At 37.4% G+C, this 26,164-nt stretch overlaps 1 protein-coding gene across 3 annotated transcripts; it reads right to left on the bottom strand.

Annotated features, from left to right (window-relative positions):
* Window positions 1-1,875: 1,875 nt before the first annotated feature.
* On the bottom strand, window positions 1,876-21,680 carry LOC103712784 (zinc finger protein BRUTUS-like). 3 transcript variants are annotated; one of them, XR_015967828.2, is made up of 14 exons: window positions 21,127-21,675; window positions 18,221-18,427; window positions 14,059-14,253; window positions 13,599-13,966; window positions 12,764-12,989; window positions 12,512-12,680; window positions 11,143-12,396; window positions 10,838-11,009; window positions 10,534-10,755; window positions 5,602-5,739; window positions 3,811-4,045; window positions 3,616-3,675; window positions 2,305-3,516; window positions 1,876-2,224 (listed from the first exon to the last, which is right to left on the bottom strand). XR_015967828.2 is itself a non-coding variant. In XM_088702497.2 (14 exons), exons 2-14 carry the CDS (start codon window positions 18,313-18,315, stop codon window positions 2,090-2,092), a joined length of 3,381 nt encoding a protein of 1,126 aa, XP_088558623.2. In that variant the 5' UTR covers window positions 18,316-18,427; window positions 21,127-21,680; the 3' UTR covers window positions 1,876-2,089. The 3 variants fall into 3 exon arrangements, 2 of the variants coding, with proteins under 2 accessions (XP_088558623.2, XP_008797630.4); XM_088702497.2 differs by having other exon boundaries at window positions 2,305-2,376; window positions 14,059-14,293; window positions 21,127-21,680; XM_008799408.6 differs by having other exon boundaries at window positions 2,305-2,376.
* Window positions 21,681-26,164: the final 4,484 nt, after the last annotated feature.

A 26,164-nucleotide genomic window follows, 5' to 3' on the forward strand; every position in this document is an offset into this window, starting at 1 on the left:
CATCTTTACGAGGTACGTAGACAACCCATATGCTTCAGGTACAGCCTCTTCCAATAATAATAATATTTATCTTCCTATTTATAATTCTGTATTTTGTGCACAGAAATTATAATTATGTTTGAGCATGCATTTCACATATGTCTTTTATTATGATATCATTTTGATCTCAAGATATAATGCATAAAGACATGATGTGAGTCTCTTTTGAGACATATAGCTTCTTTTGAAGCATTTATGAGGACCGATATGAATTAGCACACCTTTGATTACATTTTAGTACTAAGTTCATACTACATACTACCACATTGGTTGGAGGATGGGGATCCATGTCGATAAGGATGTTAGCATTTGTAGCTATGGAGTGGTCTTACATCGATTAAATGGTGTAACGACTTCCATGTTCAATGTTGATGTTCTTGTTGGACCAGATCATGCATCCAAGGTGATTATCATTTGAGCTATATGTGTGACCACTTTTGTAGTTTAACCAGAGAGTCGTTTTCAAAACAATTTTTTTTTTTAAAACTAATATGACAATCCGTGTTCGCTCAAGTGGAAAAATGTTAGAATAATTTCAAAATATGGGCTTACACTGATTGCGTATTTTTGTTTTATAAAACGGGTTAGACGTATGGCTCAGAATGGTACTATGGTTAAGCCCAATATGATGTGTGATTATTTTGTTTATGGGTTTTGTGCACCTTGGATGTATAGGATTGAGTCCTATTTATTGTGGTAATTTTGGTATGTAGGTCAGAAAATCCAATTAGGATTTTGGAGCTTTTAATGGGAAGGCTCCCCGGAGGAGTCAGTACTCAAATACTATCTTCTTTCCACTAACGTCGAACTGGCTGGCTGCGTTTTGTAGCGCGCGTACTCTGATCCTCATCTATGTTTCCTATATATAGGCTAGGTCCCCTCTCCTCTCCATATGGTTGATAGCTTGCCCCATTAACGGCTATCTTTTGTGAGGAGTAAGGAAAAGAAGATCCAGCCGCTATTATTCCAGGTAATTGAAGAACGTATTCAATATGTCTTCCGTAGGTATATTTATCAAACTTGAATATGATATTATTGTAATTCTAAATCTTAGCATGTTATTATTTATGACTAACAAAGCCTTCTCATCCACGTTTTGTGAATCTCTGTTGATGAAACAAGAGATCCAGAAAGTTGGAAAAAGAATTGAAGTGTAAATACAAATGACTGGTGTAATAAGCCTCAAGCCCCCCTGTACCTTTCACCTTTTTTGACCATTTCCAACTTTTATATCAATTATTTTTTTTAAGATCAATATAAATCGGTTTTGCTTAAAACTGTTATGCCTCTGCATAGCTCATCCCACAGTAAGTAAAAAGGAGCAACTGAATAGGAATAAAAAGAGAAGGGAGTTTCCATTTGTCAGCTTTGCTCCTCCCCTTCTCATCACTTTTGCCACCTTGCCGTCACGATAAGCACAGACGCTCCACTATTGGCTCTCAAGATGTGCTTCTCACGCATTCACTAGTAAAGCCTTGAAGTGGTCTGTGTTCGTTTTCTTTTCCTTTTTTCTTTTTTTTTTTTCGCAAGGCCAAAACAGTGACTAGTGAATTGTTGTGTCAAAAGCGATTGTTGTGTCTCTTCTACGTATTAAAAGTCAACATACCTGTCAAGATTCAGGTTTACCGCATCAGTTCTTCAGAGGCAGACTCAGGCAATTCTCACAATTTCAGTACGCTCCGGTAACAGCTCCAACCTGCATTCAATTTACTCTTGCCACTGCAACTTTCTTATGGGGGAATGTGAAGAGGGTGAATTCGGGAGCAACGAGCCTGGAAGTCGAGGCCAAGCCCCCTTAAGAGCATAGAAGGGAAACAGGGGTTAAGCTCAAAGTTCTGAGTAGTAAATTTTGTTTATTGATCTTATTGTAAAAAACATGCAGCTTGTTGATGTGACAGTCCAACAGCCCTGTATTCTCTAAATTCGTTTAAAAAATGAATTGGCTATGAACTGGCGCGTACGTTACAGAAAAAAACTACACATAGTTGGTATATCAATATTATTTACACCTGGTCAAAAACTTCAAAGAAAAGGAAGGCAAACCCCCTCGCTAATTTGATGTGGAGCAAGTGGAAGAATCAGCCTTGATTACCCTTGTATTATATGAACCACAACAACTGCATTTGTGGTATAGCCAGTGGAAGCGTGACGTCCCCTTTTTATCACAGTCATTGCATAGTACATCCTGAAATACAATTTGTAATTATTTAGCCATTGGCAATTACCTGTCATGAAAAAAATAGAAATATTATGATGAAAACACACCTGACATCGATCTCTATACTCTTCGGGAAGATCTTCAGCAGCTAACAAGGCATCAAGCATGCCAAAATAAACCTGAATAAATACATTAGTAATTTTATATCTCAACCACTATAAAGGAAGGGGAAAAAAAAAATGCCAGAGTTATAATTTGAGTTGGTGCATACTATAGCTAGATTCTACTCAGACCCTCGCATTAGGTGTACAGAATTACAAAAGGGGAGGAAAAAAAGGAATCCTAGAAAGGCACATCAAACCTATCAACATTAGAACTCACAATTTTTTGAATAAAATAGCCCTTCATCAATTATTTTTCAAAAAGTTCCTTAACAAAGGGATGCAATTTGATTGGTGCTTTAAAATGCGGCGCATAATACCGCTTATCCACCAGCATATGCATATATGGTTCCTTGAACACACCACATTGCCTATATAAGGTCATATGTATATGGGCTGAAAAGGTCCACTTATCACTGTGTGGCTGAATATACAGTCTCCTTGTTATTGTATGGTTACATATATGAGCTTTCGGAGCATGCTGAAACCACAAATATATCCCAATCTCATGCGGGCCCATATAAGTGAAGTGGTTCAAGCTGATAGTTAGGTTTGATGTAAGTTTTAAGTGAACCTGAGACAGATATTAATAATGTTAAAATGTTGATTATATTATAATTATTGCTATTATGTCGTAAGCAATAAGCACTAGGATTCAAGGCATCACGCAAAAACAAGACCAAAATCTAAGAACATGATTAAATTTCCAGCCTTGATGTGCCAGAAAAGTGAGAGATGCTAGCAAATTTGAGAAGTGCAGCTATACAAATTTGCTACCAATCATATATCTGAAGAATTCATCAAGGTTGTGTATCTTGTCACTGGAAAAATAAAGTACCTGAGTGCTCTATTAACAACAGCCCATCTTGGTGATTTAACATGAACATCTGAACACGCAAAAACAATACAAGTATCGTGCAATAAAAAATTGCAACGTTTCCTGCTCAAATGCAAAAGTGCGCGTGCATGCATGGAATACAACACCAGCCAGTCCGAAATATCTTTTTCTATTTTATGGGGTATCAAAAAAAAAGGAACTAAAGATCACATCCTCTAAAGGACCATATCCCTTCTTTAAAAGGGTTATTGCCCAGTTATCGTCCTGGCAATCCAGGGTCCTGGGAAGGGCCAACCTGGGACAGGCCTAACCTTCAACCCCTGCAGTCCATCCAATATAAGATAAAGACTTTGAAACTACTTGGGCACAAAGTAATTATGCTTTTCCTGAATAAGGTACAAGAAATAATGATATCTTACCGCCATGTCTCCCAACGATTTGCTACATATCGGACAAGTGTAATGACTGCAAGTATATGCCTGCACAGAAATTAGAAAAGCCTGGTAAGCAATCAACTTCATTATAATTTTAATATGAAACGAGAGACATGGACACACAGAATGAGAACAAATTCCTGTCCTAAAAGAAGTTTAGCAGGACTGAGAATGATGTACCTGAAAACATGCTGAATGCATGAAATGGCCACAGGGTAGAGCTCTCACTGCTGCACTCGATGTAAATAAAAAATCACAACATATGGGACAGTTTGTCTCTAATCCTTTTTCCCGACACTTGTGCTCAACGAGTTTCATTCCCAAGCAACAATTGCATTTCATGCAGTGAAAGAAGTCAACACCAAGTCCTTTTCCAACACGACACAAGTTGCAAAATGGACAGTGATACACAGTCCTGAAACAAAAGATTGCAATTTTAGATACTTTACATAAGTATTCTTTTTTTGGAAAGACATCCAAGTTTATTAATTGTTTTTATTGCTTCCCTGTATTATTGTTCGAGCGTGTTTTTTTTTCCTTTTTCCTTTTTCTTTTTTTCTGGTTCATTTTTTGAGTTATTTTTTGTCTTTTTTGGGGGCCTTTTTTCATTTGTTTTGGTCGGGGGACTGGGGGAGATTGGGTCTATAGATGCCAGCTGAGGTTTAGTTACACAAAATATGAAGGATCTTAATATAGAGAATCGTTAATAAAAATATTTATTAACATTAATATGATTTTATTAACAAATTATTAGCATTAATAATATTTATTAATATTAATAAACGAAATCAAATTAATAATCCATATTAATAGGTAAAAATTATTAATATGGTTTATTCAGCTTTTTTTTTGAGGGGGGGGGGGGGGGGGGAGGGGGGGGGGACTATAGATACCCTAGAATTAAAAATAGTGCAGGTTAAAAATTTAAATTAATGCCTAACAAATTCTAAAACAAGAAGGGAGAATGCCACCAAGGTTATGCTAAACTTGAAAAACAGAAAAGAAAGGAAAGAGTCAAATTTTGATAGGGGCCACCTTCATATCTGACAGAAACTATAAGACAAAAAACCAAATTTGGATACAATCATCAAGATTTTACAAGAAAACATGCAAAAAAAAAAAAAAAAAAAATTGAGTCGCCATTCTAACCTATATTAATGATGGGTCCTGGTGTGAAGCTAGGTAAAGTTTTATAAAAAAAAAATTCTTGGATACTAGAAGGATCTCACGCTTAGACACACAACTGCACCTAAAATATGTACCCAAGTTTATGTAATACAAATCCTAATCCATCCCTCACCCAAACCATCCTTGCCAATTTAGATTGATTTAGAATTTTTTGTAATCATGAAAAAAAAGCGATGTGGTTGTTAGCTGGTTAGTCTATATACTAGAGGCATAAAACCGAGCAATTTCATCTAAGTCAGAATTTCTAAGAACAAAAGCAGTTCCAATCAATCATCAAGTTTGTCCAATGGTTTGGAAACATTTTTAGGAAGCTTTAAATCATTATTATTGCTCTCCGCAAGCAAACATTAACAATAACTATGTAGAAGAATTTTCTCCTTGCCTTCACTATCTTCAGCTCCGCATTACATTATTATGACCTGCTCTTTGGTTGCATTAGAGAGACAGGAAGATAGGCAAAAGGTATCCTAATCATTTATTGAAATACAGAGGTTCTTCATCCAATGTGGTACAAATTGCAAATAGAAAAACTAAACTAGAGTAATCAATCGTCTAGCACTTATCAGGCTATCAACCATAATTCAGAGACAAATTTTAATTTTCTAGATGAATATATAGAAAATTAAAGAGCTTCTGCAACAATCAATCTAAAAAGCAAGTCATAACAATTACAACAACTGCTCCAGCATTAAAAAAGATCAAGTTGAAGACAGTTCATGAACATGTACACTTCTTCATGCCAATATAAGATCCTTGAGAACAGTAGTCAAGCTTCAAAAGTACCTTTCATCATCAAAAAATTTGCAGATAATGCAAGAATATTTGGCCATTGAGAATCCATCACATGAGGGGGTCTTGCAAGTTGGGCCAACTGGTTGAACCTTAAGACATCGCATACACATCATTTCAGTCGTTGCTTTTCTGCAGAAAATGCAATCATAAAGTCACGCATGATATCAACATTCTCTCCTACCATTTATGACTTTATTATTTTCCAGTTCAAACATACTAAAATCGGGTAATTGTCATCAATTAATTGAAAGATATCAAAGCTCAAGACAGGTGACAACTCAAAGTTGTCCAATAACTGTTCATGGAATACATTGAAGGGGAATTAGTGTCATAAGATTTAAGCAACTAATTATAACTCTCCAAATAAAAGGCTTGTGGGCTACAAATAGTCAAAAATAATTAGGGGCTGACCAAAAACTAATCAGGGCATGCATGAACAAAACTCTAATAATCTCAATAAAGTGAGCAGTCTCTATCACTACTACAAGCAGCTAAAATTAAATTGTAGTCAAATATAAAGCAAAAAGCAAAAGCAAGCTTTCAACAACGAACCGCAAAATTAGCAGTTGCATTTCTATTTTCGAAACACTAAAAAACCTAAATAAGGTCAGAATAAGTCATTACTAAAAGTGAATTGTTGATGTAGATTGGGCATATCAATCAACTCCTAATCTCAGACAAAGTAGTTACGAGCACATGTATAGTGATAGTGATTCTCACCACTAATCCTCATTTAAGTGGAACGTAAAATTAAAACTATTAGCCAAATTCCAAGGGACTACAGATGGTTGGTTATGCCTAACTCCATTTGGTTTCCCACGTGTATAATGTTTTAAGAACTGACAGCAGTATCTAGCTGGTTGAGGTACTCTATAGTGCATATACGGTATATAGGTACATATGCAGGTACCTATGAAGTTGGCGTTCAAAAGATATTTAAAATAAATACAATTCCTAGATATAAATAGAGTAAGAAAAGAAATAATATATTAAAAAAGAAAAGTAAGAATATTTAAGTTACACTTCTATACTCATTTGAGAGCCTATTTTGAAGCAGAATATAGCATGTAGCCTTCAAAAGAAATATTGCATCACTAAGTATGTTCAAATTTAGGTATGCTATACAAATCATTAAATGATGAACAATATCAAAAAAAAAAAAGAAGCGAAAAGATGCACGACTTAGTTGATAACTAAGTTTAATGTGCCTACCTGTTAGCCCAAATATAAAGTATATAAACTACCAATTTTCAAAAGGACATCTAAAGTCAATCTTTTGCCACGGGAAGTGACTTGTAAGCAATTGTCCACATGGTCCGTATGTGTAGGTGTTGGACCACATAAGCAAGTTGCTTGACCTATCAGAGGCACTTGGTGGTGTCTCACTGTATGGCCCAACACCAATCAGATGTGGTCACAAGATCACATCCATTTATGCAGGTGCCTACACTGCCACAGGGACGCCTTTACACAGCAAACATCATCAGTTTAGGTTCTATGAATCCTGAAGGGAAAAGCCTAGCTATGGTTTAAGCATTAAAAGGAGCAGAAGCCGTAAGCCAACACCCACTGATCGGCCACATAATCACACTATTTGGAAAAGCATGCTCCATATCTAATGGGTCCTTAGTTGTCTCCTACAATTATTTACGATCCATTATTTTAGTTTTTTTGATGCAATTACATCCTAGTTATAACCCTCAGTGAAAAATTATATTATAAGTAAATTTAATCTGTTTTTTAGATATTTTGTTGAATATTGGCAACACTAATAAATGCAGCCATGCTACATGAGACCATATATCAGCATGAGATCAACAATGACAAAACCAAAACGAAGTTGACAAAAAAAAAGATTTTTTATTTATGCAAAACAGAAACCATGGTTTTACATATCAAACCACAGCATCCATCTCAAGCATGCCGTATTATGTCAGTTATCGTACGGGCAAAACCAATATGCTACAGGGACTCCAAATGCCAATGGTATTGTATTGACACATAGTATAGGCATTCCAATTTTGCATCTTTACCATGTGCCAATATGGGAGCGTACCATGTCATATTGTATCTTGCTAGTACGGTACCAGTATCGAGATGTAAAACCTCTATGGTAACTTTAACACCCTTATGTCTACTTCATTAAAGCCCTAAGGAACTTCACAAGATATGGTAACACACATCTCATTCACATCAAAAAAAAAAGTGAAAGTAAAATTGACTTTAAAGGTCCCAATATGAGAGAGAAATGGTTGGCTAGTGATTAGTGCAGGAGACTGGATCCTTCTCTTTCTCTCTCTTTGTGTCCCCATTTTTTCTCTTCCTTTTCTCCTTCCTATCTTTTCTCATCTCTTCGTTCTTCTTGGAGGCAGATGAAATAAAAGAAAGTATAGTTGTTGCCCCGAATCACAACTACAGCCCTTCCTTGTCCAAAATTCAGTCATTTAAGCTCACAGTATTGGCATTACAGGTCATTTAATGCTCACCCAAAAACTCTCTTGCAATTGGCAACATGATCAGCCTGCAAAATGAGACAACACTATAGAACCTCCTTGGTCTTCCAGAGACAACTTCTAATAACAGCCTTAAGAGACAAGGTTCATCATGCTCGTGGTGTTGATCACTAAAGAACAATGTTGTCCATAACACAGCCATGGTGTGAACAGCTAAGCTATGCCAATAATGTTCACTTGATCAGCCTAAGATTTCACCATCCTCCTCAAAGCATTGATACATGCCCAACGGTACTTGTCATATTCTCCAACTACAACACTCAATCACTGAGTTGGACGTACTACTTTTATGCCTTGTCTCCCACACTTAAAGCCTGCCAAGTTTCAGTGTAAGCTTTCTAGCCTCTAGCGATCTAGTCTGCTATCGAACCACTACCTTGTTAAATAGTTTGTAATCCAGGATTTGAAAGGTGCCTTTCTGATGCTACCATGCCTTTTTTTGATCCTTGATTTGTAACGCCAACTAGCAGTTTTGCTCAATGGCGTGCAGTCAAAAACTTATCATCCTAAATGTCTAGTGGAAGGCAAGCCCAATATCCCATTGCCATCACCTCCTCAAACCCCAACACCCTTATTGACTAGAATAACTTGTAGAATTCTCTAGTGTGCTCAACCATACTGCTCAAACTTGATGATAATGGGATTCGATGAATAGAGATTGCTGGTAGTTCAAGAAAAGGATTGGTTCTTTATAAGTATTTTTCATCTCTTCTCGCATAGCCACCTAACCTTCCCCTGCCTGCTTATAATCCAACATGTAAATTGGGCATACCACATTCCTGTAGGCTTTGCAGTGGCAAATTGAACGTTTTCCATCTTGATAATTGGTGCTAAGCGAAAAATGATTCTATGCTCCATGACCACAACCAATACAGAAAGGTTGATTGATTCATATATCAACGACAACAGAGTTCCTTCACTTGCATATCAAACACTTCCAATGTCATGCAATATTCATCAAACATTTGCCTAACCTTGTCAACAATTAGCATCAAGCAGTTCTTTGCAAAATTCCTATTTCCTACTCTTTATTTTGTATAGCCAGCTTGATTACCATGATTCCTTGGACTCATGTTTTACCATTCTTGAGGCACAAAATGACCAATCTATATTCTTCAGCAGATCTGTGAGAATGTAATGGAGATTCCTGTACATCAAATCCTTGACCAAGATGACCCAGGGAATCCCCACGAAGCCTGGAAGACCTCATATTCATGAAAATAATTGTTTTGCTCTACCATTGATTTCAGTAAACTTTGATTTCAATTAGGAGGTTCAGAACATAATTATCACAAATCATAGGTAGGCTGTTTTAGTTTTTTTCAAGGCATAGCATGCTCTTGTTCTTCAATAAAGTAGCAGATAAATGGATCACACAATACCTTTAATTATACTTGCTATCCAATGGAAGCAACTTCACTGTCAAGATTGTAATAATCTCTTGTAATCTTCTCCATGTGGTTCATTCACTCTTCATGATAATCCAATCATATCATATTTCCTTTCAGTAGTTATTACATGCTCTTGATATTGTGACCTAGTGATCCAAAGATTGCATTATAACCCTGAAACCTATCTTCAAATTGTCAAAGCTTTTCACTTATCATAATCAAAATGACCTAACACCAACCATCTTCCGATCAAATTAGTTTCAGGTTGGATATAGATAATGTTGAAAAAAGACCCAGCCTAATAAATTTGCATTCTTATTCCCAATGCCAAAAGAGGATCTAGCTTAGCCTAGATCACCAATAAGAAGAACAAGAATTGATTGTCATGCCTTCTCCAGAAAAGGGGGGAAAAATCATCTTCCTTTACTAGAGCAGGCAGCAACCATAGATATAATCCCAGAGTAAGAATAATGGCAATTATATTTCTGCCTTTATAATTTGCCCCAGGATAAACCATTACAGTTGTCCACTTCTTTCCATGCTCACTTTCTAAGGTCCAAAGCCTATAATTCCTCTGCAGCTCCAGCAAACCAACAGATCCTGCGTTCATTTACCCAACAACCTCCAACTATTACATAACCCCTCAAAACCCCAATAAATTATCATTACAATAAAAAAAAAAGTCTACCTGAGAATAAAATTAATGAACACAAGTAGAGTTATAAACATTGGTAGCATTAATTATTTAGCTCCTTATTTTAAACTACATTCCCCATGCATTACTTTTGCAGATAACTGAAGAAAAATATCAAGACTACCACAAGAAACTAACATGTTATAACAGATCTACAGATAATATTTTAAATACTTTCATTCAGAAATTCTAAGTCTTTATATTTCTGAATAGGTTCAACTAATCTTAGAATTTTCATCTTACAGCTTTATAGCATATATTTATTTTCAGATAAGTTGTTAAGTGTTCATCTCTACGTTGACCTAAGTGGAAATGAGAGTGATACCTATCCATTGGATGATCACTGACTTTATCATGGCAGAATCTGCATGTGAACAACTTATTACAACATGAAGCAAGGAGCTTGCAATTTCTTTTGTAGTGCTCACAGCCAAACACCTGCTTTTCTGGATCTCGAAAAGATGGAGAGCATCCAGGTACATCTTCCCCCTCCGTTGTTTCCTCTGTTTTTGCTTGCAGTAACTTCTGCTGAGCAGCTATCCAGCGACTGCAATAACCATTTCCAACTTATTACAAGACTTGTGAACAAAAACTTATGATGCATATAAACAGTCGTTCGTACAACAAACCTTGTCATGAGGTTTTGAATAAGATATGCCTTTCTTCGTGGATCAAGTGTTGGATCTCGAGAAACCTTTCGTATCTCTGACTCAAGTTCATTCTGATTCATCCGAAATATATCTTTCCAGCCAGGTTTGAACATCTGGTCATTTTGGTCGAGACTTTCTTGGTGATCAGTTCCTAAGAGACCAAAAGAAGAGTAAATGTAACAATTTACATACAGAATAGAATGTCATCATACTCCCTTTATGTTTAGATGGTCAAAGCTTCCTAGAAAATACAAATTGCAGAATAACAAAAGCAAAGAAAAGACCTTTCGAAAGAACAAAACACTCCGTTGCATCCTGTGATGATACAGGAGCGCCCTTCCACCATTCATTTAGCCACTCATTAAACATTGTGTTTTTGGTTGCCTGCCTCCATGTATCCATCATCCTGTTCTGCTCTTCTAGAGTAAGTGCAGAAGTTACCCATGGTAACATTGATTGAAGAACCTCTGCTCCTGTTGTTCCAATTATACGACCAACAATCTTATCCTGCTCCTCCACAGAAAAATGTTGGTCAAATAATGGCCACAACTCAAGTTCTTCCCTAAAGACATGATGATCCAGAGTCACCCGTATAGATTTGCACATGCCTTGAAGCTTCGTAGCAAGCTCATTTTGTTTCCTTGTCCAGTCAATACCCTGACCAGACGAATTGAAGTCATTTCCAGCTGCATCAACTTCATCATTTGTCCTTTCTAAGCTGTCATGCAATTGTGTAAGCTCTGAAAGAACTTCAGAAATATCTTTAAATAGTTTTTCCTCCTGTTTATGATCTAGAGTGTATGAATGGCTCACGTTATGAAGAGTCTCCCTCGATTCCAAAGCTGGAAATACGACATCATCCTCAGCATTACTATGAGCCCTATATAGACCCCACAAAAGACGAAATCTTCCACTGAACTGCCGAAGAAAAGCCTCATCACAATCTATAAGCTTTCCTGATTCAACATCCAAATATTCCAAATCTTTGCGGATTGCTTTATGAAATTTGAAGATGTTGTCAATTGGCCTCTGAGTTTTTTCTGTATTAGATGACATAAATTCTGTCTCCCAGTTAAAGAGACTAGAATTTAGAGAAGGAGCACCAGAATTGTAAGACAATGAGCGCAGAGACTTTGCAGCACCCAGTGAACCTATCCCTAAGTTGCTGTTATCAACTCCTAATCCAGGTACGCAGCAAGGCTTTTGGCTACACAATGATTTTTCATTTTCAACTGTCTCTGAGTGACCATTTTCACTAGCATGTCCACATGTTTCTGAGAAGTTACATCTTTTAACTGGCCTAGCATCATTCTCGTATTGCAGAAGTGATGATTTATCCTTAGTGCTAAGTGGACAAGCACATGCACAGACCATTTGACTACAACCTTCTTCTAACTCATTTTTCTCATTTAAAAGACAGCAACCAATTGCCTTGGAAGTCAAACATATAAACTTGCCAGGACTGGAAATATCCTGGGATCGACCCTTGCATGCCCATCCAGAGAAAAGAGTAACAAGTGAAGTTTCAGATGATGGAGCTGCACCACAAATACAGCAATGTATCATATGGCTTTAATAGCTGAATGAAAAAGCCATAAAAAAAAACATGCAGAATACATAAAGACATAAAAATATGAAGCATGAATTGACAACCTGCCAGATGCATGTTCTGGAGAAAGCACCTTGCCTCCTCGTCACTTAGCTTTGAGACAAACCATGGTAAAACACGCTCTAACAATTTCAGTGGCATCACACATAGACTCTTGTATAGAAGTTGCCGCTGCTTCTCAGGAGAGAAATGTGTCCTGGCAAGAGGAAGAACCTAGAGGAAGAAGGGGGGAAGCAGCAATTTGAGCCCAAATTTCACAAGTATAATAAAGTCCATGTCATCAATAATAAGATTACCTCAGCTTCCTCACTACAGAAGTGCCTCTGAATAGTGTCCATTATTTGATCGGCATGTGCACATAACTCAGAGCAGAATTCTGCAGAAGTTACATTTGCTCCTGCACTTTGAATTTGTTCAATTAAACACCTGAACTTGTTAAATTGTCTTTCTTCTTCTGCATGCTCCTGCACAAAAGAAACTTCCCCATCTACCGCAGGAAATATGACTTGATCCTCGGCAACACTGTGCAAGTGGAAAAGAAACTTGGTTATTGAAAAAAAAATGAAAAAGAGAACTTGCATTGAGGGCTGTCATACAAGTTTGGCTTTCAATATTTTATTATATTTTATATCATGTATTGGAAGTAGCAGCATGTGTGGGTGGCGGCCAAGACTAGCACATGTCCCACGATCAAATGCATGTTTTATTCCAACTTTTGTTTTAATTTACATACTGCTCTGTTTATACATGGTTTGAGAGCCTAACACGGACCGTATTCAACATGCAACAAGGGTTATAGAAGGATCACTTAAGGAACAACAAATGATAGAAGCTTTGTTTGGCTAGAATTTCTTTTTTTAAGAAAAACATTGACATGAAAAGCCCAAATCTGAAACCCACAGGCCACATCCATATTCATGCAATAATAGTGGCTAAAGCAGTCAGAATGGCAAAAGCAAAATACTTGGCAAATAAAGGAATTCGAGAAAATACAAGCATGAAAGCAGCAGTTACATGAGCATTACTAGAATACTGCCTTTTAACCAGCCAACAGTGAGTGCTCATTATCTCACATAAACTAATATCTGTTAAACTTTCTTGCCAAAAAAAGGCAATCAAGAAGTCTCATACCTATGGAAGATGCATATGTCAGCGACAACTTGTAGTCTCGTATTGAAGGCAGACAAATCAGAAAAATCGCCAGAAAGTTGAATCTTCCGTGCTTCTTCTGCTATATCACTTAATTCTTTTCTGATAGCATTATGCCAATGCAATATCTCGTCTATTGGGTGCAACCCCGGAAAATCAACAGCACTGCGCTCTGATGCTGTATGTTTCCTCTTTCCAATATTGGAATGTCCACTTGCACATGTGCACTTCCCAATGTCATCAACCAACTTGCCAGGCCCACATCTGAGATTGCTCTGTGATTGAGAATCATCACAGTAACTCTGCCTCATGTTTGTAGTGCCTTTTCCTTCCATCCAGCTGAATATAACCTTCATTATTTTACAATTCATGTCAAATGCAGCCTGTTCAAAGGGATTACAAGGAAAAGTAGATTTTTTTTCTTTAAGAAAAGGCATCTTACCTTTTGAAGAAGCTTTTCTTCTGGTACTATCTTGCACATGCATTTTAACATATCTTGATGCTCATCAGGTGAAATACAAGCTGAAAGCCAGGGAAGAAATTCTGCCATCATATTCACAGGGATGCTACATAAAAACTGCCAGACCAAATCAGCCTGCTCTTCGAATGAAAACTTCTCAATAAGCAAGGGGTATACCTGTAACACTAGCAAACATCTAGTAAACACTTGTAATCGGCTACAAATGTTACATAGACAGAGGATAACATAAGATATTATGGATGGCATTTATAGGTAAAATTGTCCAAGATATTGAACTGTGAAGCAGAACAAACAAAAGTAATGACCTACAAGATAGATGAATAAGGAACTCATAGCTAACAAAATCACTTTCCCACTAACTCTTACTCATTGTTTGCTTGCAGTACTGAGTCCACAGAAGAATGGTTTTCCATAGATTTGTGGAAACACCTAATCTATCAATGCTTATACATGTATACATGTATACACACACACCCACACATATAAATATATGTATGTATGTATGTATGTATGTATGCATGTATGTATGTATGTATATATGTATGTATGTATGTATGTATGTATGTATGTATGTATAAAGAGCATTTTAAGGGTATACAGCATGTCAAGGATTCAAATGCTGACCATGCTGTGCTGTGTCGACAAAGTGCTTGGCTCTGTGCACACATATATGCTGCAATACCTGCACATTGCAGGGTGTCAACCTATCAAGCCAGCACAGATTAAAATGGTTTAATACCTTTTGGTGCTCAGCCAATTTTTAGATTTGTTATATATTTTGGCACAGTGACACTAGCCCACATGCCCTCAGCACTGACACCTGAATCCTTCCTGCAAATTAACTTTGCATGTACAATTCTTTTGTGCCATTGGTGTTGTACTTACCACCTTCTTGATTTTGTATATTTAGGGTGTTATGCCCTTGGTTTTCCCATATTACCATGAAAGGAGTTTCAAATCTAGTTATCTCTTGCCCTTGTTTTTCACTGGCAATAATCGGAGCTTCAGTTCATCAATCTGGCAGTTAGTCATCAATTAGCCATCATCAAACCTCTGTTGATGTCCATCACTAGAATCTTAGAAGCAGTAAATTGAGCCAACACTAGAAGTTTGCCACCAGTTGAAATAGTAGGGATTCTATGATTGGAAGCAAGAAGATCCGTAGCAGCAGACTTATATCACCCAACAAAGCACTGCAGGAAACTTTTGGAAATCCATCTTCATGCTGCTCATTTCGATTGCTCCAATAACTGCAGAGCTTATTCAAGCTATATTTCCTTCATCCGGAGTTGAACATTATCCAACTTGGATTTAAGATTACTGGCAACCCCTAACATCATCTAAAGTTTTATTGCTTTGATACTCTTCTTTTAGAGATCTATCAAGGCATCCATGCAAAGTGAAAAATTAGAATTCAGTGGGTTGATGATGCAATGAGAGAAAAAAAAGGAAGATGGGACGATTTGATCAACAAGATTATGCTTAGAAAAATCAACACGCAAATAGAAAAAAAAACTGGATTGAAGATTCCTTCACTTGGTAAAAAAAATTCTCTCAAAAAGAATTTTATTAATATCTTAAAATCTGCCCCTTACAATGTATTATGCGCATATTTATAGGACATGATACTCTAACCCTAATTCGAGCATTAAACCCGATACAGAATCATACTCAAAATAGAATTCGATAAGAAAACATACTAGAATTATTCTATTATAAATATGAAAACTTGGCTTAAATTTGATACTGTCCCTAACGAAAAATTTATAAGAAAATCGACCGAAAATATTTGCTTACTGCAATCTTTGCCCACGAATTTGTTGGCTCCTTCGATGCTTAGTATGGTCTAGTTGGTAATAGTACTTGTTGGTTGCTACATCAGTTGATTTCTTATAAATTGTTCGGATCCACCACGAACTAAAGCAATAGGGTCACTGTAAACCTTTTTACGCATTCACCAAGCTATTTCGAGGTGTTGATCTTTTATGCCCTTTTCGCTGTCTTGGTGCCAGCTTTACTGCAAATGCCTTGCTTTGCCACCATTTTTGACTTTTACAAGTGCAAAACTCTCTTTAATGATTTTTCATGTCCTTGATACAATATTGCGTTATTATTTCATTTCTTAGGTGTGATTTGAGCCCTTTCAGATCTCAGATTTTACCACTTCTTTCTAGTTGATGGCCATTCAACATGTGCATAACATCAATGCAACACAGTCATTCAAAACGTAGGCATGACTATACAATCATAACTAAAGAGCCATATTAGTGCATTAGCAGGAAATGACATCCAAATATATTATCATTCTATAACGCCCATAATATCTCTTATGTTTTACTAGTTTATCCTTGTCCAAGACAGGATTTCTACACTTTGTTGTGAGATCACAAACCTTCGACTATAAGAGCTCACTAAAATACTAGATTCAACAGTTAAAAAATGATTAAAGATTGCTCAAGTGCTTCTTGATAGCCTCACCTAATACAGTTTTGGGAGACAATTCCAAACAATAGGAAGAACCAATGTTTCATTACCTTGAACTGAACCATAGTTCTATAATTGGTTGCAAAATGTGGTGAGAGAGAGTACTAAAATCTGCCACGGGTGCAACATATCATAAGATCATGGTTGACACATATAGGAACCCAACAAGAAAGCCACATATTCCAATCAACTAAAAAAGCATGAATTAGCACCCTTAACTACCCCTCAAATTAATGATTTGGCATGCCTTTCAAATTAGATGGTCAACAATTGACTTCAATTTGTACAATTAAATGAATGTAGCCAGATTTAGCAACACATAGGCGAACAACAATCATTCCTTGCAACATACTGTCCTTATCCCTCTATACAACCATTTCAGTGAGTTCATAAGGTATGAGTCATAGAATACTAAATTGTTTTTTTTTTCTTTTTTGAATTGTGATGCTTGATTTGATCACCCTTGCAGTCAGCTTAATTACCATTACAATACCTCTCACCAACTAGATTAGGAAAGTGGAGGATATCTTGACAATTGAACAGTCAATTTGTGTAGCAAAAAAAAAAAAAACCAGTCGATTAACCCACTTGAATTTATAAGAGGATTAATTTCAGATGGGAAGGATGACATACAAGGCCCTTTTTAGTGATCTTCATTACAAAAATAATACTCTGACTTGATCAGCATTGCGAGATCTTATATCAACGATTAGGAAAGTGGATGTGATCATAAAATTCAGCATTCTACTAATCCACCTGAATTTATGAGAGAATTGTTTTTAGATGAGAGTTTTCATATAGGGCCATTTTTAGTGATTGGCATATTAATTTGAGAAAGCTGGTTTCATTCTTGTAGGCAATATGCCGGTGCTCTATGCCAGCACAGATCCTAGCAAGACAAAGTTCCTATCGTAGCAGGATGCAAACACGTGAGGCTATAAAAGTAAAATAATCTTTAAAGTGAATGACGTAAGTCATAACAACTAGGTCAATTGGAAACTTTACATCTAAGAAGCATGGATACTTCAAATCCTTATCACATAATGATACTCATTGGATACTTCTCGGATACCCTATTTATACTTGTATCAAATATTCTATTTTACAAAAATTAAAAAAAAAAAAATTTGGGGGGGGGGGGGGGAGTGGATTTTGTAGCCTATTGATATTAGTATGAAAATATGAAGTATGGAATGTGGTCTACGAAGTATGGATGATGATGAATTATGTTATTTTGATATCCTACAATGCTTTATGGATGTTTTTCTTATATAAATACATATGCATTTGCGTGTCTATGCGAGTAGATATGTATAAAATACATGCACCCATATACATTTATACATGTATGTGTATAAATATTACTTGACATATCCTAGTCATATCGTATCCTAGTTTTTCAAAATTCGTCATATCAGCAAATCCATATCATGCTGTATCCTTATCCCATATCCATGTCCATAATAACTATAAATAAGTAAACTATAGATTTACATTCATTATCACAAATGTCACAAGGACAGTGAATGGTAAACTATAGATTCTCTCTAGCACCTTTTCCCACTTTGTAAAGCAGGAAGTAAATTCAGTAAAATGATTTATATCTCCACATTCAATAAGAGAATTAGAAAGATAATACCTGCTCCTCTTCCTTAGACATGTGCTGACTAAGTGATGTTTGAATGGCTCCAGTGCAAGAAGCAAGTTCTCTTCGAAAACTGTCAGTTTGCACATCCGAGCTTAACAAATCAAACAACTGATCAAAAAGATCACTCTCCCCTTTATGCTCAAGAGAGTATGTCCGTGCTACATTCTTGACACGGATGTCAAGAGCTGGAAAGATAACCTGTCACATTGAGGAAAAAAGATTGGTTACCAAAACCAAATTAATTTTTTTGGATGCAATTATGGCAAGCATTCCGACTGCCATAGGCTGTTTATTTTAACTTCAAAGTAGCTGTATTAGAAAGATTTAAGTATGCATTGTAGGATCTACAATTATGCACAGTTTCTCCCTCAAACCCCCACCCCCCACCCCCCCACCCCCAAAAAAAAAGCAACTTGGTGTTCAGTATAAACCTTAGCAATTTATTTTACTTTATTTCATATTTACATAAAAAGGTTTCAGCTATAAATGAATTAAAAGGAAGAACCTATATAATTGTCCTTCAACAGAAACTTTTTCACAAAAAAAAAAAAAGAATTACAATAGATTAAGTATTTATAACAATTTAGCCAATAAAATTTTGGTATGCCAATACATGGAGCGAACAAGAGCCAACTAGGGTCAACTTCAGCCGGCCATATTATCATGTTGTAGATAAAGACAAAAGAAGGTTGTCTAACTAGGTTACCACAAAATCAAATACGCTTGGCTCATCCAGAAGGAAAAATAAACATAATTCTCCAATTCAGAGTTCACCTCACATAACTCCTTTATAGGCATCCTTTAACCAAGGTCTGAATCTACAGTATGAATTAACTTAAAAACCATTTCCTTGTTATACACATCCAAAACTCATTAGTCTCTTCTTTTATATTCCAAATCCAACCAATTAATCTCTTCTTGAGATGTTCCCTCACCATCGCTACCCCCAATGTGCACAAAAAATAAACAAATTAAAACACTCATAAGAACCATCGCTGCATGCCAAATAAGTCCAAACTATCACAAGTTTTTCTCCTCACTTTATCCTCTGCCGGTGACATATGTATTAATTCTCTATATCTTTTAAATCATTTTTCCCCACTTTACCATGTGTCCACCCAAGCATCACCATCTTAGCATAACTAATCTTATGCTTATGACTGATCGATTGTCCACTAAACCATTTTGATCAATATAACATAGTTAGGCTTCCACTGGCATTTGTCAACGATAGATGCTTGGATATCTACTGCAACCTAATGAAGAACAAAAAAAGAAACTCCAAATGTCATTTCTTTTATTGAGATGACAAGGACACTGCTCGCTGATAATGATATTGTATGTGATATTTGATTCTGAGGATTTTGACTCCAAATGATCAAAACTGACATTTCAAAGTTACAGTAGAAAAAGAATTAACAAAAGAACAATGCTTTGCCAATCCTCCTAGAAAGATCCACCTGTAAACTACGCAGGATCATTCTTTTGCCCAGAGATTTTTTTCTTAAATTCTTTCATTGTAATTTACGGATACTGGATGGTGATAGATATGGAACAATATAAGAGGCTCCAGCAACATGAAGAAGCAATCATGCAACAAGAAGCCAACGTCAAATTATTGGATCATAGTATCAATAACAAAAAAGTATACAATAAATGCAATATCAACAAAACAAAGCCAATACTCATCTTAATCAGCTCAAGAATCATATGCAAGACCTTGCAATTTTAGAGGCAGATGAGCCATATTGGAAAGTGTAACCCTTAAAGTAAATACTGTTGAACTTCAACTTATTTATGACAGAGAGAAGTTTGGAGGAATTCAAAAAATTATAAACTAGAACACATGTCTAACCTGGGGAAGCCACATACTTATATTGTAAGCCAAGAAAAATCAGCCATTAAAATCCCTAAATGAGGAAGCAAACGTGCAGCAATCTGTTATATAGGATATCCATGGTTAGCTGATATTTAGCCATGGACTTCAAGGGCAAAGTAAGGGGCCAAGCCTATCAAGAAAAAGGTGGCTATCTGGAAAAAGATGGAAAAACTTTTCCCCATAATTTCCAGCAGTTCTTGTTTATCAAATTCTACAGACTTCGGCAAAGAACCATGTATTTGTGTGGAAGCTGTTCCTACATGCTAGAGTATATGAGTCAGAAAGTGAGAGGAGGTGGCGGCAGCAAGGTATTATGCCAGACTCCATTTTGACGACATTCTGCTCGGTTTTTGCTCCACATTTTTTTTTGGGACTTTTTCCTCTTTCTTTTGGAAGAAGAAGGGGGGGGGGGGGGGGGGGGGGGGGGGGGGCGTGATAGAGGTTAACAAAGACCTTCAATTTTCCACATCTACAAACTTTCAAGGTACAGTCCCATTATAATAAGTTTTAGAACGGCAGCTAGCTGGCTGAAACACACAATCACTAACAGCACAAAATGATGACATTTTGATTTCCAAGAAAAGGTGGTTTCAGCATATCCTACAGTTGGCGAATTGCATCTCGGAACCCAGAACATAAGTAAACACAAACAAAATCAAGATGCGAACGAAACCTTCATTTGAGCCCAAAACTGATAAAGGAACGAAAAAGGGAGAAAAAAATCGCTACTTAAGCTCAGAAAATTCGTGAAAGAACCTTTCTAGCACCTCCTGATCCAGATAATTTCGTACTTTGCACTAATTTACACCATTTTTTGCAAGCTGACCCCACTCATCCAGGTCAAAAATTTCAGAACCAAATTTCGTGCAATCAAAGGCCTCAAGATCCAACAAAAACAATTATTTATAGTAATGAAAACCTAACCGATTCACCAAGACACCTACCACAACTATATCACCGATCAAGCCCTAAAAATCTGCAACTTGTCCCAAAGAAGAGCAAGATAAGGAAGCCGTACCTCGTCCTCCGCATTGCAGTGGTGCTTGTAAATGGCGAAGAGGAAGCGGCAGCGCTCGGCGAGCGACTGCACGTCCCCGCTGCGGTCGGTGGCGAACTTGACCGCCGCCCGGTGGAGCCGATCGAGCTCCGACCGGATTGCCTTCTGGAAATACAAGAACACCAGGATCGGAGACTTCTGAGCCGAGTTCTTGATGCATCCGTTCGAGGAAGAGGGCACCGAGGACGAGGATGAGGCCGGATCGATGGAATTTACCGGCTTCTGGGGCATCAAAGCCAGAACTCCATCCCCTGCCAACGGCGTCGCCATCCCTACCCACCCAGCAAATCTCTCCCTCAGCTAGGGTTTAAAAATTCCGAACCCTAACCGACCGACCTCCAATAGCTCCAGGGCTTCGACGTCTGCTTCTCTCGCTTCTCTCCCCTCTCTGCCTCTTTTTTAAAAATTTATGGAACTATTTCCTCTTTCTTCCCAAGGAGGAGGGAGACGGAGCGGGCGGACGAGGCAGGAGAGAGAGAGTTCTCGCAATCCGTTGATAAGGGGGAGATTAAAATGGGCTTTCTTTCTTAACGTTTTTTTTATAGTCGCTGACACGTGGAGGGATGAGGCGGCCGCGCCGCGTCAGCAGACGAGACTGCAGGCACGTGTGGGTCGTACGTGCGAAATGGGGCGCGATGGGCGAGCGTCCCGGCCCCCGCAAGCACCACTTCGCCGGGTCGTGGTCGGCATTGCAAGGTGCATAATGGTCATTTGAATCATCCTTTGGCGGTTCCAGAAGCTTGATTTACCCTGATTTCCGGAAAGTTAAAAGAAACTGTGATTGTTAAATTACATATATAACCCTACCGTGTTTTGCATTACCATATTGGTATCCCTTGGCACGCCGGATATCAGTCATATCTTAGCCGTTGAAACAATGCGCCCAGTGGACGACAAGGGGACAGCTATCGGATATCCACTTTTATAAGGACGGCAAAATTTCGGGACATGGAAAAATGAGGTGGACCACACCCCAGTTGGTTGGCTGACCATAGGGGTTGGGAACATTGATTTATCCATGCACTCGTGAGACCAAGTTAGGTGTTTCTTTTACATTCGTTGGTATCAAGCACACCCTATACACATGAAAGAGACTATGTCTGAGGCCAATAATTCGAAAATACCACAACTATTTCGATATATAAGGTGCAATAAAGAAACCTAAATATTTGCTCTGGAAATTTTGTGTGAAAATTTCGTGCTGCACTAGTTAATTTGGAGCACACTGCACACATATATTTATTTGCAGCTGAAAGCCAAGCTTATAGCATTTTGGAGAAAAAGGGTGGCGTTGATAGCAGAGCGGGGCGTGGCGCGCGCACGCGCGGCGGGGGTGGAGTGCGTGCCGCGGGCGGGCGGAAACGTGGATCTCCCATGCCGCCTCTCGCCCCGCGCGGATTGGGCCGCGCCGAGATCACGCCTCGCGTCACTCCGCTTCTGGTGAGAAGTTGTGCCCTGCTCCAGATGGCGCCGTCCGACGGCGACCGCGGAGTATTATTTTCCGCCTGGACGGTTTTACCCCTGGAAGAAATTTTGGGCTCCTTGTACGGCCATACGGGGAAGAATCAGGTGGGGGTAGATTTGGAAAGAAAATATTTTTTTTTCCGATGCCGTAAGAAACTAATGCTTTTGTAGCTCAATCTTAGTGCCAAAAGGAGTCCATTGTTCTTCACCTGAGAGACCCACCTCCAAACTTTTTTAAGATCAATTTTGATGAATCTATCTTAAACAGAGATACGCGAGGTGGCGCGAAATTTGTTATTAGGGACCCGAATGCCAAGATGGTGGCAGCAGGTGGTTGTCAGCTATTCGATGTTTCGGTTCTTGATACAGAGTTGAGAGTCGTTTTGGCAAGCCTTCGACATGCACGACTAGATTTGCGAGCTTTATCCTGGAGAATGACTCGGTCACGGTTATTAGTTCGATCCAGAAAGTTCGAGGGGTGTGACAACCACCCTTTGCTTCGAGACATTTAGGCCATGACGAGGAATGGAGTGGCTTTTCAGACCTAACATGTTTTTCGTAAAGTTAATAGAACTGTGGATTGGGTGGCTGCCTATATAGCCAACCATACAGATAGTACCGTATGGGCTGGGATGGAAAGCTGTCTCGGATATTTTGAGATATTTTGTTTTTTGATTTTATTTGATGTATTCGTACCCATTCTGGCAATAAAAGAAAATAAAAATAAAAATCCCATTGGTGCGTTTTCGTGGGAGAAAAGCGATACTAGGAATTTGATTTGGTACCATGGTTGGGTTCTGTAGCATGGTGGTTGGTGAAAGATCTGGATAAGGGAAAGGAGTCGGTTACTGAGAACGTGACACGGTGGTCCGTTACGGTGGTCCCGAATGGTGGTGGCAGGAGAATTACTACTAATGGGACGACGGCAACGGATCTCGTGATACAGAGTTGGATGGTAATTGTAGTAAATAATGTCAAATTGCGGTAACTAGTGTCCATTAAATGAAAGAGAAAGTGAGAGGGAAAGCCAATTAAGAGTATTTAATCCTTTATCAAAAAAAAAAAAATGTCCCCTAATAGAGAGAGGAAAAGCGAAATTGTATTACTTTTCTTTGAAGACGTATAATAGTATCCATTAAAGCATTTGACATAAGAGTAGAATTGATAAGATAAAATTATTTTCTTACTACTTAAGGCCAAAATATTGCCTTTGATCTTTGTGTTTATTTTCAAAAATTCAAAAAAAAGAAGAAGAAACTAGATTGAATAACTACGTACCATGAAATTTTTTTTTTAAAAAAAATCTCTGTAATATCTTAAAAGCTTTTGGCAGCAAAAATTTATTATTTTCAAAAAAATAAAAATACAAATCTAGGAATGAAAAAAATTTCATGCAATTAGCATCCCAATATTAATCTTCGTGTAATAGTTCACTAAAATATGAAAACAAGAATGATGCCAAACAGATTTTTAATGATTTCTAAAGTAGAAATTTACATGCTTCATATGCCTTCCTTTTGAATTCATTAAGTAGTTACTTATGATTCCACTTGCGTGCAGCATGCAACAACCATGAGTAGAAACATTGTAATTGTAAAAATTATTTTTACTTGATTGTCCGTGATCCATGATTACACGTGCATTTGCAGTTGATTAGTTGTTTGATGCTAAAAGAGATTTACTTGTCATTAAAATAATGTAGAATTGTTACCCCAACAAGCAATGAAATGCTTGTTTAAGCTTCTTTTATACATAATAACACTATATGTTAGCTAACAATCAGATAGATATTTATAATTACTATGTATTGTATTATTTACTGCTATTTAATTATCCAAATATTGTATGATAATTTTAATTATCATAATGTAACTACAATAATATATGTTATATAATGATTATATTATTATATGATATTACAATTTAATATAAGGAGGTGAAACTCGGGTGCTGTGCAAAAGGTAATACTAATAGGTCCCTATCCATTTTTTTTAAATAATAGATCGAATTTATCTGCTCCCTTCATCCAAAAACTTCTTCTTTTTTTTTTTGGCTACAACGGATGACTCAACGATTATAGTATGAATATATCCAAAAAAATCAAAATATAATAAGTCACAGAGCGCTCTAAGCAGTTTCTGTTTACCAATGTAGAAAATTTCCTCCACCCAGTCTGTAGCTCCATTGGTCTCCATATAGACATGTCTGGCCCAAAATGCAATATCTCCACTTACCATGCCCCAGATGTCCCACCTATATCATCAGTACACCCCTGGAAACAACTCTTGAATGGCTCAAAGAAACTGGTTAACCAATGCAGAGAAACAAGACCAAATTGGGCTCTGATAAGGTGGATTATTTATGCCCAATTAAGAATACACAAGATGATGTCCTCCATAACCAAAGCTTATTTAAACTTTAGTTTTACCCAGCCAAAGGAACTTATAGGGAAGGTTGTATAAGATTGCATGCAGTAGAGCCATCTAGGAGTTCACCAAGGAGACTTAAACTTATTCATGACAAAACTTAAAATTTTCCGATGAACAGACACGTGGACGTGCCTTAATTTTAGCTATTTCAAGGGTTGACAACTACAGCCAACCAAATGTCCATGTCAAGACCCAAGTTTTTATTTCTTTTCATCATGAAGAGGTGGAATGCCCCCCTGCAAAAAAGGCTGCAAGTTCTGAAATGGTGGAGAGTAACGCGTCCATTTGTCTGCCTCCAAAGCCACAGAGACACTCACCGAACGTAGGCACCTATCTCTTGTCTGAGCTTGCCATATATGGAAAATGTTGCTGGAATGCACCTGACCTTATAGAGTTCTGTGACTGTAATCCATTATATATTGACCCAAGGTTTCCAAGTTTGCTCATTCCCATGGATATATAGTGATAGATTGAAGGCTCAAAGTAGTATATATTTTTTTATGTGAACCGTGCACCAACATAGAGTACGTAGAAGAGAACAAGAGCTTGGGTGTACTATATATTGCTATTAAATTCCTAGTCTTGGGATGTAGATTTTAGAACTGGTGGACTAGCTAGGTGGTTGTCCTTTGCTTTCTATATAATGGCGCGTGCTTGGAAATGGACGCTTGAGCCGTCCGGAACAATTTAAAGAGTACTTGTTTTGTATGCACATTGCTTGGTCATCCATTGGTGATGGAGTTCCTCATCATCTCTTCGTTTTATTAAGTATATAACTCCTCTGTTTGCTTGATTTTATAAAGGTTACCACATTGTCTAACAACTGGATTGAAATCCTGGGAGTTAAAAAAAAAACGGTATTTTGAGGTGTATGATTGATTCCCAGGACATCATATGTCAAAAGAAATTCATCAACTTCAAGGGCCTGTTTGAATATTGCTATAGGATTGAGCTTAAAATCCTATAAGATTTGGATTTATTGGCTCATTCATCTCGTATTTTCTAAGAAACTGTTCAAATCTAGCTCAGGTCCTAGCCTTTGTACTATAGAACGAAATAAAAGATTTCTACAGTTTTTTCTTTCTATAAAATTTAGGTTATATAAA

This window comes from Phoenix dactylifera, chromosome 1 (assembly GCF_051530095.1).
Source record: "Phoenix dactylifera cultivar Ajwa chromosome 1, Ajwa_hap1_PhDact_Kaust_v1.1, whole genome shotgun sequence".
Classification (NCBI taxonomy): Eukaryota; Viridiplantae; Streptophyta; class Magnoliopsida; order Arecales; family Arecaceae; genus Phoenix; species Phoenix dactylifera.

Bases quoted from the DNA above. Each gene is read 5' to 3' on its own strand.
- LOC103712784 (XM_008799408.6), bottom strand. From the start codon at position 21,435: ATGGCGACGCCGTTGGCAGGGGATGGAGTTCTGGCTTTGATGCCCCAG. The intron at 12,681-12,763 runs GTAATCTTATTA...TTCTTCCTCTAG, and splicing joins TCTGTAGTGAGGAAGCTGAG to GTTCTTCCTCTTGCCAGGAC. The intron at 10,756-10,837 runs GTTTGTTGTACG...TGGTTATTGCAG, and splicing joins ATTCAAAACCTCATGACAAG to TCGCTGGATAGCTGCTCAGC.